Source organism: Manacus vitellinus, unplaced genomic scaffold (genome assembly GCF_001715985.3).
Source record: "Manacus vitellinus isolate BGI_N305 unplaced genomic scaffold, ASM171598v3 scaffold_122_pilon, whole genome shotgun sequence".
Lineage (NCBI taxonomy): Eukaryota > Metazoa > Chordata > Aves > Passeriformes > Pipridae > Manacus > Manacus vitellinus.
The window spans coordinates 308,892-327,286 of NW_021938909.1; the positions used below are offsets into that span (position 1 = coordinate 308,892).

The 18,395-nt window shown below is 47.7% G+C and overlaps 1 protein-coding gene across 1 annotated transcript; it reads right to left on the reverse strand.

The window, feature by feature from the left end:
* Positions 1 to 7,359: 7,359 nt before the first annotated feature.
* LOC103759800 (trifunctional purine biosynthetic protein adenosine-3) lies at positions 7,360 to 18,311 on the reverse strand. The gene is made up of 11 exons (XM_029965886.1): positions 18,225 to 18,311; positions 17,963 to 18,111; positions 14,272 to 14,367; positions 13,486 to 13,660; positions 12,752 to 12,863; positions 11,490 to 11,558; positions 10,215 to 10,340; positions 9,576 to 9,663; positions 9,107 to 9,192; positions 8,347 to 8,515; positions 7,360 to 7,595 (listed from the first exon to the last, which is right to left on the reverse strand). The coding sequence occupies exons 1-11, from the start codon at positions 18,278 to 18,280 to the stop codon at positions 7,360 to 7,362; spliced, it is 1,362 nt and encodes a 453-aa protein (XP_029821746.1). The 5' UTR covers positions 18,281 to 18,311.
* Between the last annotated feature and the right edge of the window lie 84 nt (positions 18,312 to 18,395).

Genomic DNA, 18,395 nt, shown 5'->3' on the forward strand with positions numbered 1-18,395 from the left:
TCAATGGGGAGCAGCCTTTACACTGCAGTGTTCTGCCTGGCCCTGGGTCAGGTCCAAGGCCAGACTCAGCCATTTCCAGACAGGTGTGTCCAGCCCCTACACGTGCACAGGCTCCCACACAACCCACAGCAACAGCAGGACCTGCCCACAGCTTTCTTGTCACCTCACCTAAAACGACACCGAAGGAGTCAGGGAGCACCCTGGGAATGTTTTCCAGCAGTCCCCCCCCAGTGATGTGGGCAAAGGCCCTCACGTGGCCCGAGCGCAGCACGGGCAGCAGGGTCTTGCTGTACAGTTTGGTTGGGGTCAACAGGAGCTCTCCTGGAAGAGGAGGAAAAAAAGGCCAGTTACAGCACAGAAGGAAAGGCTAATCACCATAAAATGGGGGAAATTAGTGCCCACTGTGCTACAGAGAGAAGCCCAGTGTTCTGCCTTTCTTAGCACACAAGTAGCTGTTTATCCCCCTCCCTCCATTGATTTCCTGCACACGTGACCCACAGGAGACAAAAGGAAGAGAAAACACCTTAAAGATGGAACACATTTTTCCTGGTGCCTTTGAAAAGCTGCAAAAGCAAAGGCCCAGCCCAAAGAGTGGTGTGAAGTGTTGGGAAGCTCAGGCTCCAGGCAGTACCTAAAGTCTGGTCCCCAGAGGCACCAACGGGAGAGGAGAAGTCCAGGGAGGACTTTTCCACGATCTTCCTGACGAGGCTGTAGCCGTTGCTGTGCACCCCAGAGGAGGCCACCCCGATGAGCACGTCCCCATCCGAGATCCTGTCCAGCTGGGGCAGCATCTGCCCCCTCTCCACGGCCCCCACGGCGAAGCCGGCCAGGTCGTACTCCCCGGGCGGGTACATGCCCGGCATCTCGGCCGTCTCTCCTCCTGGGAGCCACAGAACACACAGGCGGGGGTTGAAAAGCCACAGGATTGCAATTTCCCCAGGTTTCAAGCTCAGGAGATGTTCACAGACTGGTTTTTTTAATTGCAGAATCCCAGAATCCCAGCCTGGTCTGGGGTTCATCTTGTCCCACCTTCCACTAGACAGGTTGCTCCACGCCCTGCCCAACACTTAAATCCATATTTAATGAAGTTTGTGCATATCCAGGCAGGAGAAGAGCCCTCAGCCCCTGGCTGGGATGAGCTCAGGGTTGTTGAGCTGAATATTCAGCTGCTGCAAAAACGCCTTTGCAGTTTGAAAGTCTCCAGCTGGAAATCCAACCCTGCCAGTGCAGCGACTCCGTCCCGGGAGCTCACACAGCAGGGCCTGTGCTGCCCCATGAATGGTCTGGTTGTGTCTGACAAATGGAGAGAACACCTTAAAACAAACATAAGGCTGACCAAGAGTTCACACAGCAAAAAAATAAACCAGGGCATAAAGAGCCTCCTGTTCAGAGCTGGTGAACGGCCCCAAAAGGACACGTTCCCACTGAGAAAGGACTTTGTTCCCAACCTTCTTAAGGAATTGGAAAAAAAGACAGAATTACCTAAAGACATTTGAACTGTCATTTTTTTTGCCTCAAAGGTCTTTTTTGAAACATCATGGTCATTCCACACGTCTGATTTTACAAAAAAAGAAGGAAAAGCAAAAAACTTTGTGAGGAAACAGAACTCCCTGGGTTTCACTGCTTTAAAACTGAACCCTGTTTTGAAGTCCTTTCATAAGAATTATACAAAAGAATGTGGGTTTTGCTGACCTAGAAATACTTTCCTTGAGTTGAGCAGTGGTAAGGGTGTATTTTTAATGATTCCAGAAGGGAAATATTGTCTTGTGTTTGTGGCTAACCAGATCATTGGACAGCAGAGCACACACAGAACTTGGCAGTAAAATACTTCATGTACTTGTATTCTAGGGCTGAAAAGGAAAACATCTAAATTTGAGTCTTAACAATTTGGAATATGTTCATTTTGGGGAAATCATCTTGGTTGGAAGCTGATTAGAGGAATGAAGGAGCTCTGCTGGGAGGAAAGGCTGGGAGGGCTGGGGGTGTTACCTGGACAAGAGAAGGCTCCAGGGAGAGCTGAGAGCCCCTGGCAGGGCCTGAAGGGGCTCCAGGAGAGCTGGAGAGGGACTGGGGACAAGGGATGGAGGGACAGGACAAGGGGGAATGGCTTTCACTGCCAGAGGGCAGGGTTAGATGGGATATTGGGAAGGAATTCCTGGCTGTGAGGGTGGGGAGGGGCTGGGATAGAATTCCCAGAAAGGCTGTGGCTGCCCCATCCCTGGAAGTGTCCAAGGCCAGGTTGGACGGAGCTTGGAGCAACCTGGAATAGTGGAAGGTGTCCCTGCCCGTGGCAGGGGTGGCACTGGATGGTTTTTAAGGTCCCTCCCAACCCAAACCTTCTGGGATTCTTTCTTTTTACCCCTCTAAGATTCTTCAAGAGAGCAGGAAAACAACCCCATTAAGATCAACTATAAAGATCCTGCATAAGCTTTTCCACACCCTCCCGAGGAGGCTGTTCCTACCCAGCAGAGCACAGCCAGCCTTCTTGCAGGCATCAGCAACCCCTGCAATGACCCCCTGAGCCACGTCCACGTCCAGTTTGCCGCAGGCGAAGTAGTCGAGGAAGAAGAGGGGCTCAGCTCCCTGGGCCAGGATGTCGTTGACACACATGGCCACCAGGTCCTGCCCGATGGTGTCGTGCTTGTGACACTCCTGTGCAATCTGCAAAACACACCCAGACCCTCTGGGGTGGGCTGGGAACCCCAGACACCAGCGGGGGGCTGGGCCAGGCCCAAAGCACCGACGGCCCCGGATCCCACCGGCCCCGGATCCCACCCGCCCTCCTGGGGCTGCTGGAGGAGCAGCTCCATCTGTCACCATCCCTGGGGGCTCTCCCAGCTCTCCTCAGGAATTATTCCTGTCTCCCCTGGCGAGTCCCACAGACACTTAGCAGGGGGCAGAGCTGGAAGGGGTTTCCTGGAAAGGCCCGAGCACAACACGACCGTGGGATTAAATGTTTTTCCCCCCTGAGTGATTTTTTGGAGTGTGGAGGTTCTGCATTCGTGAAACAGAGCTCCTGATTTCATAATTAATATTTAAACCCCACTTATTTTAGGCATCATATCAACTTCTGGCTATTTACAGGCCAGAAGTGAGATGTGTGTTCAATTATTTTGCCTGAAAAAGGGCAATTTCAGTTTTCATCCCTTTTTTTTAGAAAGACAAATAGGTATTTTTACCAGACAACCCATATTTTCCGTTAAAGCATTTTTCCTTCTGTGCTATTTTTCCCTCCTTTACGTGGATTTCCACCTTACCTTGAGTTTTGTGCCAACCCCATCAGTTCCAGACACCAAGATGGGGTCTCTGTAACCAGCTGCTTTCAAGTCAAAGAGCCCAGCAAAGCCCCCGAGTTCTGCATTGCAGCCTGTCAGGAAACAGGAGGAAAGAGCCCAGTTTTACTTCCAGGGGCTTCTCCAGGATCTCCAACACAAGTTCTCTCCAATACTTGTCAACACAACTTTGCTTTGTCACCAGGAAACTTTTCTCTGGCATTTAGAGCCTCTTCCCAGAGGCACAGGAGCTCCTAATCTGCCTGGGTTGGCTTTGTCTCTAATTCATCATTAACTTAAGCCTAAAAATCCCAGACTTGGTGATGGAACAGTCACCAATTACTGTGACTGACATAATTCACCCTTGCACTGAGTGTTTTTCTGAAAAATAAAGGAGGAATTGTGGCAACAGACTGGTACTGGTTGTACTGGTGTGTGTATCTCTGTTTTTCTCTCTCTGTATATCTGATTTTATCAGAAGGTTCTCAGCTAATCTGAAGTAAAAGAGTTTTTTAATAAATTTTTTTATAATTTAAATCTATCCAAAGAATTACAAGGACTTGCTAGAGCAAAAAAAGGCACAAATTGATGCTGTTTTAACCAAGCAAAAGATGTGTCTTCCACATCTGTCTCAGGAACTGTAACCTTTCTACACATTCATCCCCCCAAAATTAAATAGTTCACTTTGCAAGAAATAACAACCCATGCAATCAAACCCAGCAGGAAATGGTGAGGCTTTTGCTTGCATTTGTCCTGTGCTCTTTAACACCCCTGGCATTCAGGAGATGTAGTTTAGAGTCATTTGGGGATGAAAACCTGTCTGCCTGGAGGAAATCACAGGCATTTGCTTCCCCCTGATATTTGTTGTGTCACCTGGGAACACCCAGAACACACAGCAGGAGGTTTAGATCCAGATATAACCCTCATTCCATGGCACAGGAGCAGAAGGGCCATGTCTTACCTGACCTGGACGTGGCTGCAGCCAAGGGCTTGATCTTCTGAACCAGAGTGTTCCCTGCTGCAATGTCCACCCCACTGTTCTTGTAAGTCAGGCCTCTGGAAAAACAGGTTATGGAATTGACTGGTGGATCCCAAACATCTGTTTGCAAACATTATTTGACCAGTGAATCCCAAACATCTGTTTCCCACCAGGATTCCCTTGTTCCCACCCCTAAGGGATCCCCCACCTGGAATGCCATCCTGCCCTCCCACCCCACTGCTCTCCCCCCTGCCCAGTGACTGTTCCCATGAACTGATCTCCAAGGACTCACCTCAGGCAGGCTCAGCAGCTCAAGGCTGTTTGGAACCTGACCTGGGGACAGGGATTACTGCACCAAAGAAACAAAGCACGGGGGGTTTGCACCACAGACACTCTGCCAGAAGCAGGACTTGAATATTCCAGTTCAAAGTGGCATCAGGATCATCCAGTGAAACCCCAGGCCAAAACCACTGACAGAAAACCCCAACAAGAAGGTAAAAGAGGCAGAAATAAATCAGTGACCTCGATACCTTCAGAGTTTTACAGCTGCAGCTGAAGGGTGGCCTCTCCTTCCCACCTGGGAGGATCCCACCACAAAACCAGCCCTTTTCACCTAAAAGGACTTTCTACTAAACAATATATTTTAAATTTAGTTAAAAAAGACCCAAGTTCTAAGGTGGATTTTAGGACTCCAGAAAGGAAAGTCAGGAAGCTCCAGGTGGGGTTTATGTACAAAGAAGTGTTTGTGTCCCCTGTGTCCCCACAGCTCACTGGGGACATGAGGCACCACCTCCTATTTCCAGCAGGACCTTTTATTTCTGGAGCCAGAGATTTTAATGACCTTTAACTCCCACCAAACACATCTCACTCCAGTTAAGCAGCTGTTATTCCCATGCTGGCAGTGGCAGGAACCAGCTGCATCCCTATTTTAGGTCCAGCCCTACTTTCTCTCTCTTATTGATGAGATCCAGACTGAAGTTCAAATTCTAAGGGTGAAACACACTCTTGATTAACAAGGACAATACAACCAAACAACTGAAACTCATTTAAAATCGACTCAGCTGAACAAAAAAATATACAGTTAATCCCCAAAACCCATCACAGGAACCAGGCTGAGAATTCAGTAAATATTAAAAACCAGTAAGAGACAGACACAAATGTTTAAATTGCATAAAACAGAGTAAATGTTTTTGTACTCTATTAAATCTAATTTTAAGATGTGGGATTTTTTTTTAGTGTCTAGGACACTGTTTCTCCTGTGAAGATCATTGCTGTAATATCTGGCACTGACCAGGACAGACTAAAATCCCAGAATAACTGGCCCAAGAGTGGTGCTACCAGGAAAATACCAAGGTGTCTGCACTGCCACCACATCCCTGTCAAGAGCTGGCAAGAGGAAAACAATTATCACAATTCTGTTCAGGCTGTGAGTGAGACTCAAGGAAATAGTGGCCTGCAACAACTAGAGAGCAAAGTCAGGCTCTCTCATGATTAACACCAGATTTTCACCTTGTTTTTAAAAGTATTTTAAATTTCTAGATTTTTTTTTTAATCTACTTTGGTCCTTTAAATGAATCTCTAATTATTTAGATCTTCTGAAATACTGAGTAAATGTTCTGGCTGTTTTCCTGAAGGGAAATGCCTTGGGATGAATCCTCCTGGTAAGTCCCCAACGTTCCAGGCCAACCTTTCCCCTTCCTTCCCTGTGGGCAGCAAATCCAACGGGGATGGGGCTTGGAGCAACCTGAGCTGGGGGAGGGAGTCCCTGCCCATGGCAGGGGGGGAACTGGATGGTCCCGGAGGTCCCTTCCAAGCCAAACCAGTCTGGGACTGTGGGATTGACACATTCCCAACTGTTCTGCCAGTCCAGGAGCAGAGCCTGGGGCAGAGCCCAGGGCACTGAGACAGGCAGGGACTGCAAAGGGCTCCCAGGAGGCTCCTTGATGGGCCAGGGATCCTCCCAGCCAGGCCACTCCAGGCAGGAAACTTGCTGGCTGTGGCCCATGAACCCAGTGCTGCAGGGAACTGCTCATTAAAAGCCTCTTGCCTCACACACTGACCTCATTATTTACTCCTGCAAACACAGATCCCAACTCCACGGTGCCACCTCCATTGCTCAAGGGATGCAGAGCACTTGGGAGAGAAAGAAGACTAAATACCAACACCCTGGTTCATTCAGGAAGTTTATTGATCACCATTTTACAGAATCCTAACAGGACCCACTATCAGCACTGATTGAACTCACTGAAGTGCCCCCAGGCTACAAAATAACCCATTAGCAAAAGGAGTGTTTGGAGCTAACTGGAGACAGGCAGAGCTGCTTCAGATCAGGGGAAAAGGAGTCTAAAAACCTGCAAGAAGCTTTCAGTGACGTGAGAGGGACAACAGGACTCACAGCTACAAACAAAAACCCCACACCCATGTGATCTCCAGACTGCTCAAACTGAACACTGTGAAAATTAAAGGAATAAGGATGAAAAGGAATGATAAATCCTACCATGTTGCTGGCCAGCCATTCCAGTAAAATGTGTATCCCAACAAGGTGGAGGCTTCAAGATAACTTTAACCCTTTCTAAAAACTCTAAAATGAACCAATAGATCAGCTCAAACTTTGTTCATATTCAGAATCCTGGAATATCCTGAGTGGGAAGGGACCCCCAAGGATCATCCAGTCCAACCCCTGGCCCTGAACAGGACACCCCAACAATCCCACCCTGTCTCTTGGGGCTGTGACCACATTTCCTGATACTAATATTAACATCAGACTTCTGGACAATACAAATCCAGAGCAAAAGCTGTGACTTCAGGCCCAAGAACCAGAAGTTCACCTTCCCCAAAACAGGTCTAACAGCCAGGAGCAGCACAAATGATTCCTGGGTGGTTTAACTGATTAGTTTAATTCCACTGCGGTTTAATCGATATTTGGGACTAAGAACATGGAAGAGAGTCATCCAAAAGCCTGTTCCTCCCTGGCTGGCCTTGCTGAGGTTGAGTACAAGGACAGTGGTTAAAACCTGCCAAGAGTGACAGGGAATCACTCCTGCCAGGAGTGACTAACGTGGACCAGGGGTGCTATCTGCATGTCAAGCAGGGCTGTTATTGGAATATCTACCTGGATTGCCTGAGGAAGGCTATGGCCCGAGCACCAATGTCCTTCCTGTAGATGGCCCCCTGGAAGTGGATGGAGGCCACCCCCCTGTTGGCCTGCTGCAGGGCCGTGGGCAGGTCGTGGCCCAGGGCGGTGACGGTCAGCACGCGGCCCCCGCTGGTCACCACCCGGCCGTCCCACAGGGCCGTGCCAGCGTGGAACACCTCCAGCCCCAGCTGCTGGGCCTGGGCCAGCCCTGCCAGGGGGGGAGAGAGAGAGAAGAAAGGCAGAGAAAGCTGTTGGTTAGAACGTGCTCAGGGAACAGACACTCAGAAACCACAGAGCCCGCGTGAGCGCGCTGGGAAACGGGGACACACTGGGAAAAACTGCACTGGGAGGGACGAGTCTGCTCGTGTGTCAGGGCAGGGGAACTCACTGACACACCTCAGCCCACGTGTGATTCCACTGGGCTGTGTGCCCCAGTGCCACACTGAGCACAAACAGCAGCAGCAGGGTAGGGAGCAGTGAGCAGAACCCCTGGACTGCAGCAGGTATTAAATGACACTGTGCCAATGTCAAATAATGTTAAATGACACTGTGCCAATGTTAAATAATGTTAAATAACACTGTGCCAATGTTAAATAATGTTAAATGACACTGTGCCAACGTTAAATAATGTTAAATAACACTGTGCCAATGTCAAGTGTTAAATAATGTTAAATAACACAGTGCCAATGTTAAATAATGTTAAATAACACAGTGCCAATGTTAAATAATGTTAAATAACACTGTGCCAACGTTAAATGAACGTGGAGAATCGAAAATACAACAGAACAACCCCAGAGGGGTGAAAATAGAACAAACTGAGATGGGTGAAAATTCAGCTGGTTCTTGCTGCCCCACGCCCCCAGTCTGCATGGATCTCAGCTCCAGGGATTCACCTTCACCCAGCAAGAGAGAGAACAGGAGAGGAAGGAGCCGTCTGTGGTTTCTCCTGCTGCACTTACCTGTGATTTCCAAGCCCTTGGGATAGGCCCCCGGGTAGCCCTGGCTGGCCATGACCACGGTCACAGCTGCACTGCCCTCCAGCCACGCTGGCAGGGAGCTGGAGAGCCTTTTGTCCACAACTGCCTGCATGACCTCGTACAAATCACTCTGCAGCAGGGGCAGAATTACCTGCAGAAACACAAGAGCAGCCAGTCAAACCAAGCAGTGCTCTGTTTTCTCCCCTGGCCTTTCAAAAGACACCAATGCAGCTGTAAAAATAACATTAAGTATTTCACACATACTGCCTGTAATCTGGGTACCCTTAAAAACACCCTTCCTTGAAGGTAATTTCTATGGGTAAAAGAAGGGAATTGTTACATCTGGAGGGGAAAAGGTACAGGACAAAGAACCCTATTCATCCTGGAGAATAGAAATTAAGAGAGCTTTTTCCACTTTCAAACTGGGAGTGGGGAAAAGAAGTGTTGGTTTCTTTAATAAATTAAAAAAAAATCCAACTCCATTCCAGAAAAGATAGGGAAGTGCTGAATTCCAGTCAAGCTGGTCCCTGTGAAACCCAGATTTGAGTCCAGCCTGCTGAAATCTTCTCTGGAATGGACCGATTTCCAAAGAGATCTTCTGTCCTGAATAAATAACCCAAATATTTTAAGTCTCAGTGCAATTAGCTAATTATTCACCCAAAAGCTGGTTAACAACAGTGATAGATGGTCACAGATTTTTCTCCCCTAATGCCAAACTGTATCTACCCCCAGAATAACTCACCTGACACTCTGGGTCACCAAATCTGCAGTTAAACTCCAGAACTTTAGGCCCATCTTTGGTGAGCATTAATCCAGCATAAAGCACACCTAGGACAGAAAATGATGGGAAAAACTCCCTCAGCAACTGCCCAGCTCATTTGTTTTGAGTCTGTTGATAACAGGGTTTAGAAGGATGTCCCCTGTGCTCACTGAACTTGAGAAATGGAACAATAAATCAGGCAGAAACAGTTGTGGTCACAGTTTTGCTGTTCCTGGCTGTTCTTCCTCGCTTGACAATTATCCCCCCTTCAGGAAATGACATCTATTGATCTCCACGGACTCTGAATCAAGCCAGTGACACCAAACCCAGCTGCCAAAGAAATCAAAGCTACCTCCCTTACCTTCCAGGCTGAGTTAGGCCTACAAAGAGGAAAAAGCGAAATAAAAGGCCTTTCTCCTCATGATTAAAAATCCCAGACTTCTGTACCTACCCAAATAGGGGACACCTTCTTTCCTCATGCCATCAACAGTCTTCTGAAGTACAGTGTCTCTGATTTGCTGCAGCAGATCTTTAGAAATCTAATAAAACAGGACCAGAAAACAGGGTTGGTGAAAAGGGAGGGCACGATTTTGTGTTTTTAAGACCTGAGCAGAACACTTGGATGGTCCCCTGCTCACTCCAAGACATTCCATCCAATGGAAAACTAATCATTCTTTTCCCTCTACTTTTGCAGACAGAAGTTCCTTGTCAAACAGACACCAAACTGCCTCAAGGCACAGCAGAAATTCATCCCCAGCTTTGCCTGGCACAGGGTAAAAGTGTGGCTTTGGAGCACTTGGTTCTAACGATCAGCCCTTCAAAACACTTCAAAACCCAGGCTGTAAAAACACCACTTCCACCTTTAAAATTCCAAGGAACTCAGTAGGAATATCCTCCTCTTCAGGGAAATTTAGTAAGTGATGGATTTGACTTGGCCTTGTCTGTTTTAGGCAGCTCTTCCCATCCACAGGAGCCCGTTCCCTCCCGTTCATCCTGGTGGAGCTGAACATTCCCCCATGCTTTCAACACAGTTGCAGTGAAACATCTCCTCAGCCACCCCTTTTTCCCTTCCCCACCATCCCATTTTTACCTGAGGAGCTGGGCAGTAGGCTCCCATCCCTCCCGTGTTGGGCCCCTCGTCCCCATCCAGCAGCCTCTTGTGGTCCTGGGCGGGCGGCATCGGCGCGACGGTGACGCCGTCGGTGAAACACAAGCACTGGGGAACAGGGAAGAGTTAAAATTCCAGCCTGTGGGATTCTACAGCTGAGGGGGAACAGAGGGACTGCAGCTGCTCTGTGGGGACACTGAGGAGGAACAACTCTGCCCCCCTCGCCAAACAAACGAGGGGATTTTAAAGAGTTGCCTTCCCCTCGTTTCGTACGACCTTCCTCCAGAAATCCCCTCGAATAAAACAGGTGAAAACTACACCACCAGTGGCTGCACTGGAAAGAAACACTCAAAACTTTAAAAAAAAAGTTAAAAAATTAAAACACAGCCCGGTGGAAATGACTGCTTCCCTCCCCTCCCTCCCCCTGCCCCGGAAGGAAGGCATTCCATTGCCTCCAAGGCTTCCTTTTCCTCGCTGAGAGAGCTGCTTGCTCGTGAATTATTTATAAATTATTTATACAACAGTTGCTTTTATCCTCAGTATCTTCATAATTACAAGCCTGCTGGCAGCTTCTGCAACTGGCTGATGTTGCTCACTGAAGCTGGGTAATGTTGTTCACTGTCTGGACTAATGTGAACAGCATGAAACCCATTTTATAATGCTAATTATAAAATTGATAAACCAAGCAAGGATTCTGCTAATCAAAAGAAAAAAGAGCTAAAATATTAATATATTAAAAAATACATGATTTGTGGGAGGTGAATTATCTTGCTGGGCAAGGAAAGCAGTACATTTTCTTCACTGTTGTCAGTCAGCACAGAAAAAAACCAACCATAAACTGGACTTTGTTTTATTGTGTTGTATCAAGTAAGTCTGCTGGGTATTCCAAGTTCTAGTTTTTAAATGAAGGGGCTGAATCAGCTTAAAATGAAGGAAAAGTTCTCTCTACCTCTGCAGAGTAAACCAACACTGTCAAAACAAGGATTGATTTTTTTCCCATGTGGCAACAGCTGTTTGAGTTATTCTTATTTAATGTGATTTATTTTAACAGACCACAGGGAGTTTGGCTCTTAGCACAGCTGTCTTTAATTAATACCACTTTATTTACACCAGGTAACTGGTTTTAATTGACACAATGATTTTTTTTCATTTACTAAAGAATAAATTTCTCCCCTTTGCAGGTGGGGTTAGTCCTACAATGTGTCCCAGGTAGTTTAGGGCAGGGGGAGTCAAGGTGTTACAGTGAGATGCACTTACAGAAATCTCTTCTCCTTCAAGAAGCTCTTCAACAACGACAGTTTCCCCAGCTGTGCCAAAACTCTTATCCTACAGGAAAACAAAATCTCTTTACTGCTGTTTCACTGGTTTTAAAGTACTGAAAATGGAACAAGAAATAAATACTTTTAATACAGCAAAAAACCCACAGCACAGGTTTGAGACTCTGAATCCCTTCTCCCCCCGGGTCAGTGCCAGCAGTGGGAAATTCCTTGTTCCTCTTTTCTGATTATTCTTAAATAAATGCAGGTTTTCTCACTGAGTATTTTCAAATGGCAGGGGATATTTGTGATTCCTGAGCAATTCCACAAGCTGAGTTTTGCCCCCATGTCACTGAGACCAACAGCAACGACTGTTGAGTCTCCCATCTGAAGTTTTGCTTGCCAGGAAAGTGCAGTTTTATACAATATATGGGAAGGGAGCAAGATTTTTCATATCCCAGTGCAATGTCTGAACACTGACTGCATGTTCTGGGTAATTAAGAAATTAAGAACAACCAGCCCATGCTGACAAGGTGATTTTGGGGTCTATAAGACTCCCTAACACACAGTTTTTTGTACACGACATTGGGGCACACGTTAAGACATTTATTGTCTTATTCACCCCCCAAAATGGGACTGCAGAGCCCCTGTTGAAACCCACACTGAAACACAGGTCTGTCAGATCCCATCTCCTGGGGATCAGCAGAGCTCCATGGAATTTTAGACTGCTCCTCTGCTGACACCAGCTGAGGGCCTGACCTGGCAGCCTCAGCTCTGTGCTCCTCACTGGTCTGATAAAATCACTGAATTTTGCCTCAGTTCTAATTTTGATGCTCCAAATATGTTTGTAGAATATCCTACCTCATTGCACACTTCACTTGGAATAATTCCACTAGAATTTTACTGTACATTCAAGTGCTGTGTGATGAGTCCTAAAGCTAATGGTGCTTGTAAAGATCCTCCTCAGTGCCAGAGCTCCTGTTCCTGCTTGGCTGCAGCAGTCTCAGATGGTATAATAAAAAAAGGAAATGCATGTACAAACAAGTGAAATCAGGGTGGGTTTCCATGAAGAATGGTTTTATTTGAGCCTACAGGAAATATGCCTCCAGCAATAAATATAACAGAGCTTCATAGCTGTCCAAATAATGGGTGGAAGGTTTGATGTCTCCCAGCCAAGCTCCTGTCACACAGAAATAAGGAACATCTCTGAGGCTCTGAGAGGGTTCCTGTGTACCCAGGTGAGTGTGTGACATCCCTGCTCACCTGCATCATTTCAGTGACAGCTTTGCAGGCCTCTGCCTTGGTTGAGGCCACGATGACTCCTTTGCCAGCTGCCAGGCCACTGGCTTTCACCACCAGAGCAGGGAAGTTTGCACTGCAGAGGCACAGGACAGACATTCAACACTAAACAACCTTTGCAAAGACAATTTGAGCATTTCAAGAGTTGAGAGATCAAAAGGTCAGAACACTTCTGTGTTTTCATAGCAACCTTATTGAGTAACACACAGATCAAACCAGGCTCCTCCTGCTCTGCCTGCGAAGGGTTTGTGCTTCTTTGCCCCACCACTGAATTCCATGAGTGTTCATTCCTGCTCTCCATGCAATAATTCACTCCTGTATTATCTGGGGTCACCTGGGTTGTACCCTGATGAGCAGACCATCAGTTGCTGAGTAAGTCTCCAAATATACTCCTGCAGAAGAGGCCAAGAACCAGAACAGATGGTTCTCAGGCTGCTCACTGGGTCTCCACAGCAGGAGTTTGAAAAGAAATAAAACCTGTCCTACATTCTCCTGTAAACTGAGCACTGAACTGTAATTTCACTTTGGAGCAGTAGGCAAGAACCATTTCTATCACCTGCTGCACTTTGACAGTGGTAGGTGATCCTTTAACACCTTTCCAGATGTTCCATCGCAAAGGCATCGACACATCAGCCATCATCTGACTGGGTTTGGATATCCAGCACATAAAAACATGCCTCAAATGCCCAGCCCTGTACCTGTTAATAAAGCTGCAGGCTGCCTTGGGCTCAGTGAAGGCTTTCCACCTCGCAGTTGGGATGCCATGACGCTCAAAGAAGGCCTTGGAAAAGCTCTTGCTGGACTCCAGCTGAGCTGCCTTTGCTGTGGGGCCAAAACACCTGATCCCAGCTGCTGTCAGGTCATCCACAACCCCTGCAAACACAACACAAACATGGTAGGAACCTCCAGATGATCTGTGGCACTCAGGCAGGCCAAGACACAGGAGCACTGACCCCTTGGAACAAGGATGTCAGGAATAACAAGTCACACACATCTCTGCAGTGCCTGTTTCCCCAGCTGGGCCCTGGCTGCATTCCTCCCTGGAATCAGGAGCCTGGGACTCCTCAGGCTCCGAGGATTTGGGAAGAGGTGACAATCCCCCTTTGGTTTATTGGATCTTTTAGCTCAAAAGCCAACGTTAGGCTTTTGTGAAGGTGCCAATGGTTGCACAGGTAAAAGGTTCAAACAGAAAAATTACCAGCACGTTTATATTTATCTTTTTTCACCAAGACTCAAACGATAATTATTTCAAAACATGAAAACTCCACAGGAAAACCAAAACTGCTTTTATTACTAACACAATATCCTTCAGAAATTCATTTTCACCTCAGCACAGCCCCCAGTTTCAGGGAAGGTGTCCCAGAGGATCTGTTTCCATTCCCACTGGAGACACTCAGACAGTGCTGAGTGATGACAGACAAGGACTAAAATTTCCCTTTCTTCCTAAAAGCTGAAGGCTGTGATTTTTAGCTTGTTTCTCTTACCAGCAGCAAGAGGGACCTCTGGACCAACCACCACCAGCCTGATGTCTTGATCTCTGCAGAACTGGGCGAGGGCAGCGTGGTCACTGACTGGAACAGCTGGTGGAGACACAAAGGGGGGTGAGATCCCATCAGGAGTGTTGGTCAGCACTGACTTTAACCAGAACATAATCTTTTTTTCAGCCAGTCTCCTCCCTCTGTAGAGTCACCATGAAGCTTTACAGATGTAAGACCAGGCTGGACAGGGCTTGGAGCAACCTGGGCTGGTGGAAGGTGCCCCTGCCCATGGCAGGGGTGGCATTGGATGGGCTTTAAGGTCCATTCCATCCCAAACCACTCCAGGATTCTATGATCTCAGGATATTTGTGTCAGCAGGGTGTGGGGAATGAAGTAAGTGGCTGGTGGTGGAATTCCAACTCATCTATTTTCTTTTTTTTCCTTCTTTTTGTAGAGGTGCACTAAACCCACCTCACTGAGACCAAGGGGAACCAGAACATTTTTTCTGTACATTAAGCTGAAGTTAATTAAGAAGGACCAGTGCTGCCATTGTGGCCAAGGGCACGTGGGCTCAGGTGGCTACAACCATCACCCTTCCACAAACAAACATTCCCTGTGACAACATCTGGACTGCCCCAGATTGTGCAAACAGAAGGAGAGGCTGCCCCAAAGACAACAACAACGCCAGGGCTCCTGATAAAAACGTTACGCAAAGGCCCCGCAGCCCCACTGAGTTATCGCAGACAAATAAAGCCAAGGTCTGAGAGGATGGACCCCCAGAGCCAAAGGGTGAGCCTGGTGTGGATTGGCTGCTTGGGCTGGGAGGAAACAACACAACAGGGCACCCTGTTGGCAAAGGGGGCACAGAATCCCACAGTCATCCAGGCAGAGCCCTCCAGGATCACCCAGTCCCACCCCAGCACCACCACATCACCCCCAATCCATGGCCCCAAGGGCCTCTTCAACAATCCCACACACAGGGACTCCACCACCTCCCTGGGACACTTATTCCAAGGCCTGATCACTCCTGCAGGGAAAGTTTGTCTCTAATCTCCGATCTGAACCTGTTCTGGGGCAATTTAAGGCCATTCCCTCTCCTCCTTTCCCTTGGACATGGCAGCAGACCGGCAAACACAGCAGGAGCTGATGGGCTCCCCTGGCCAGTTTCTGGGAGGTGATGGGAGAGGAAGGAGAGGAGTGGACAGTCAGTGCCCACTGTGCTCCTGCCATCCTGGATGGATGAATCCACAGAACATGGAATCCCAGACTGGGTTGGGTCGGAAGGACCTCAAAGCCCATCCAGTGCCACCCCTGCCATGGGCAGGGACACCTTCCACCAGCCCAGGGTGCTCCAAGCCCCGTCCAACCTGGCCTTGGACACTTCCAGGGATCCAGGGGCAGCCACAGCTTCTCTGGGCAACCTGGGCCAGGGCCTGCCCACCCTCCCAGCCAGGAATTCCTTCCCAATATCCCATCTAACCCTGCCCTCTGGCAGTGGGAAGCCATTCCCATTTTCCTGTCCCTCCATCCCTCGTCCAAGGTCCCTCTCCAAGCAGGGAAAGGAAGAGCCTGGAATTCACCCCCAGCTATCTTGCTGCAGGTCTGATCTACTCCTGACACGAACAGGGAATGTGGCCCAAGATTTCCACGATGTGGGAATGTCCTTCCAGCACCCAGGGACAAATCATGGTGTTTTTCCTCAGGGTGTTGAGTGAAAGGGGGCATTAAAACAACAGCTGAACCTTCTCTACAACCAGACAGAAGGACCCTGGACCAAGGTTTTCAAAGCTCCAGCTTAGAGATAAGACCACAAGTGCCACTGGGAGGTAAAATGGGACAGAAGGAGGTGTCAGGGTGGTGAAGTCCATTCAGACACACATATTTCTATCTCTGCATTCACCAAGCCATTCTAGATGCTTCTGGCACCAGAACTGCCCTGATAATTCAATCTAAAATCAAATATAAACCTCTATTTAGACAGCCTAAATCCCTTTACTGTCAGAAATGATTTCAGGCTCAGATTAACCATAACAACTTTAATTTTTGACTTGGGTACTGGCTAGGTTTTAAAGATTTAAACTTATTTATAATTTTAAGCTCACTTTTTTATGTTTCATTAATCACCCAAGACCCAGAGCTGCAATGCTAATTAAAGGCAATTTCAGGAACCACAAAGGGAGGAAGAACTTTCAGAGCAAAGTGCTGATTATCCCCAAAAATGCCTGTCCCCCAGGGCAGGAGATTCCCAGCCACTGCTGCCCACACCAGCTAAGAGGGCTCATGTGCTTCTGGGAAACTGTTATCCATTTTCCCCCGAGCTAAAATCCAGTGACAGCACTGGAATTCCTGAGCAGGTGAGACAAATGGTTCCTTAAAATCCTCAAATTCCAGATTCTTCCTGGCTGGCTGAATTTCTCTTCCAAAGTGCAGGTGGTCCCATAGTTATTGAAGGATTTTATTACACATGGGCCTGGCTCGAGCTCCACCATCTTCCACTGCTGGTGCAATGTTTTTTATGGAATAACAAGGTGAGAGAAGAGCCCAGAGCTTTTAAAATGACACAGCTTGCAAAAACATGCTGGAATTGCCATTCCCCAGGCCAGGCAGACTGGCACTGGCTCCATTTAGCACCAGGGGAAGGGTTTTTGTTTGACTTTCTGGCCCTGTCAGGCTCTTCCTTTGGGCCCTCCCCTCAAAGGCCAAACAGAGCAAAGAACTACTTGTGATACTGGAATTAGACAGAGAAATTAAGGACAAAGTTCTTTACAAAGCCTATAATGAAGCATTCCAGTGGAATTCCATACCACAATCACCTGCTGGACAAGAACCTGACAGGACTCATTTTCCACAGGAGATAACTGCCCAAAAAGCTGCTCCCATAAAACCAGGAATGCAGCAGTGGATGTGTGTGATCCATGCTCATGCATCCTGCCTTAACCTGAATTCCATACCTCACCACATGTTCTGAAGTGGAACCTGAAGTCTCAGGTTGTTTAAAGCCTCTGATTCGGGATTTGTTATATAAAGGACACAGGAATCTGAGTAATTCCTCCAAGGTTTTTTTTGGAATGCAGCCCCTAATTTCGGATGCTCAATTTGAAACATCTTAGGCTTGATTTCTCCAACCTAATAACTATGAAAGATTTCAATTACAGCCACTCAGAGCTTAATGTCTTCAGCCAAGGGCTCAAAACAGGCAGTCAGTACACAGAGAGAAATACCTGAAAATAACCTGAATTTCTTAAAGCCCCTAAGACACAGGAATTAATTTGTTTTCATGGTGACAGAGTATTCTTGTCACAGGCTGTGGGGATCACGGGGCTTCAACACACTGCTGTCAACACAGGAGTGAATTTAGTGGGAACCAAGCAACTATCCTGGGCTGGATTCCCAGAGGAGCAGCTTTGGCTGAATCCTCCAACCCCAAACCTAAAGAATTCCATATCACAGCTGAGATCTTATAAAATGAATTACACAAGTTACACAAGGCTTGGCTCAGACATTTTTTGTCTTTGTAACTGCATCTAAAATCTACTTCACAGGCCCAAACCCTTCAAAAATAGTAGTAGTAATAATAGTAGTAATAGTAATAACAACAACATTTTCACATTCCCAGCAGTGACATCAGCTCGGGGACTACAAGAACTTACTGGTTGAGTTATGGAATTTAAAAATGGTATATTTTCCTTGGTTTTACCTGCATTGGAAATTTTTCCATTGTCAGCTGTTCCTGCATTCCCTGGAGCCACAAACACGTGTTTGACATGTGGGGACTGGGCCAACTTCCAGGCCAGGGCGTGTTCTCTGCCCCCACCGCCGATGACCAGCACCTGCTCAGCCATGGATCTGCAGGAGAGCAGGACACAGGGAAAAGAGCCACAGTTAGCTGGGCAGGGGAGCAAAGGGAGAGCTTCCCAGCCCAGGAAGTGCTGGAGAACTTCAGCAGATGAGACACACACGGAATATCAGAGACTGAACCACCCAGAGCACAGCAGGAACCCCTAAGGAAACTCATCCTGGGGTTTAGTGACAGTGGAAACTGCTCCTGGTTATAAAGAAGGCTGGGATAAAGGAAAAACCTTGATGGATGACCAGGCTGGGATTTGCAGCCTAGAGAATCCCAGACTGGG

Excerpts from the sequence above, each read along its gene's own strand:
- LOC103759800 (XM_029965886.1), bottom strand. The coding sequence starts at position 18,280 with ATGAGTTTCCTTAGGGGTTCCTGCTGTGCTCTGGGTGGTTCAGTCTCT. Across the intron at positions 9,193-9,575 it reads AGAAGGTGTCCCCTATTTGG|GTGTGCTTTATGCTGGATTA; the intron begins GTAGGTACAGAA and ends TTTCTGTCCTAG. Across the intron at positions 7,596-8,346 it reads CAAGGGCTTGGAAATCACAG|GGCTGGCCCAGGCCCAGCAG; the intron begins GTAAGTGCAGCA and ends CCCCCCTGGCAG.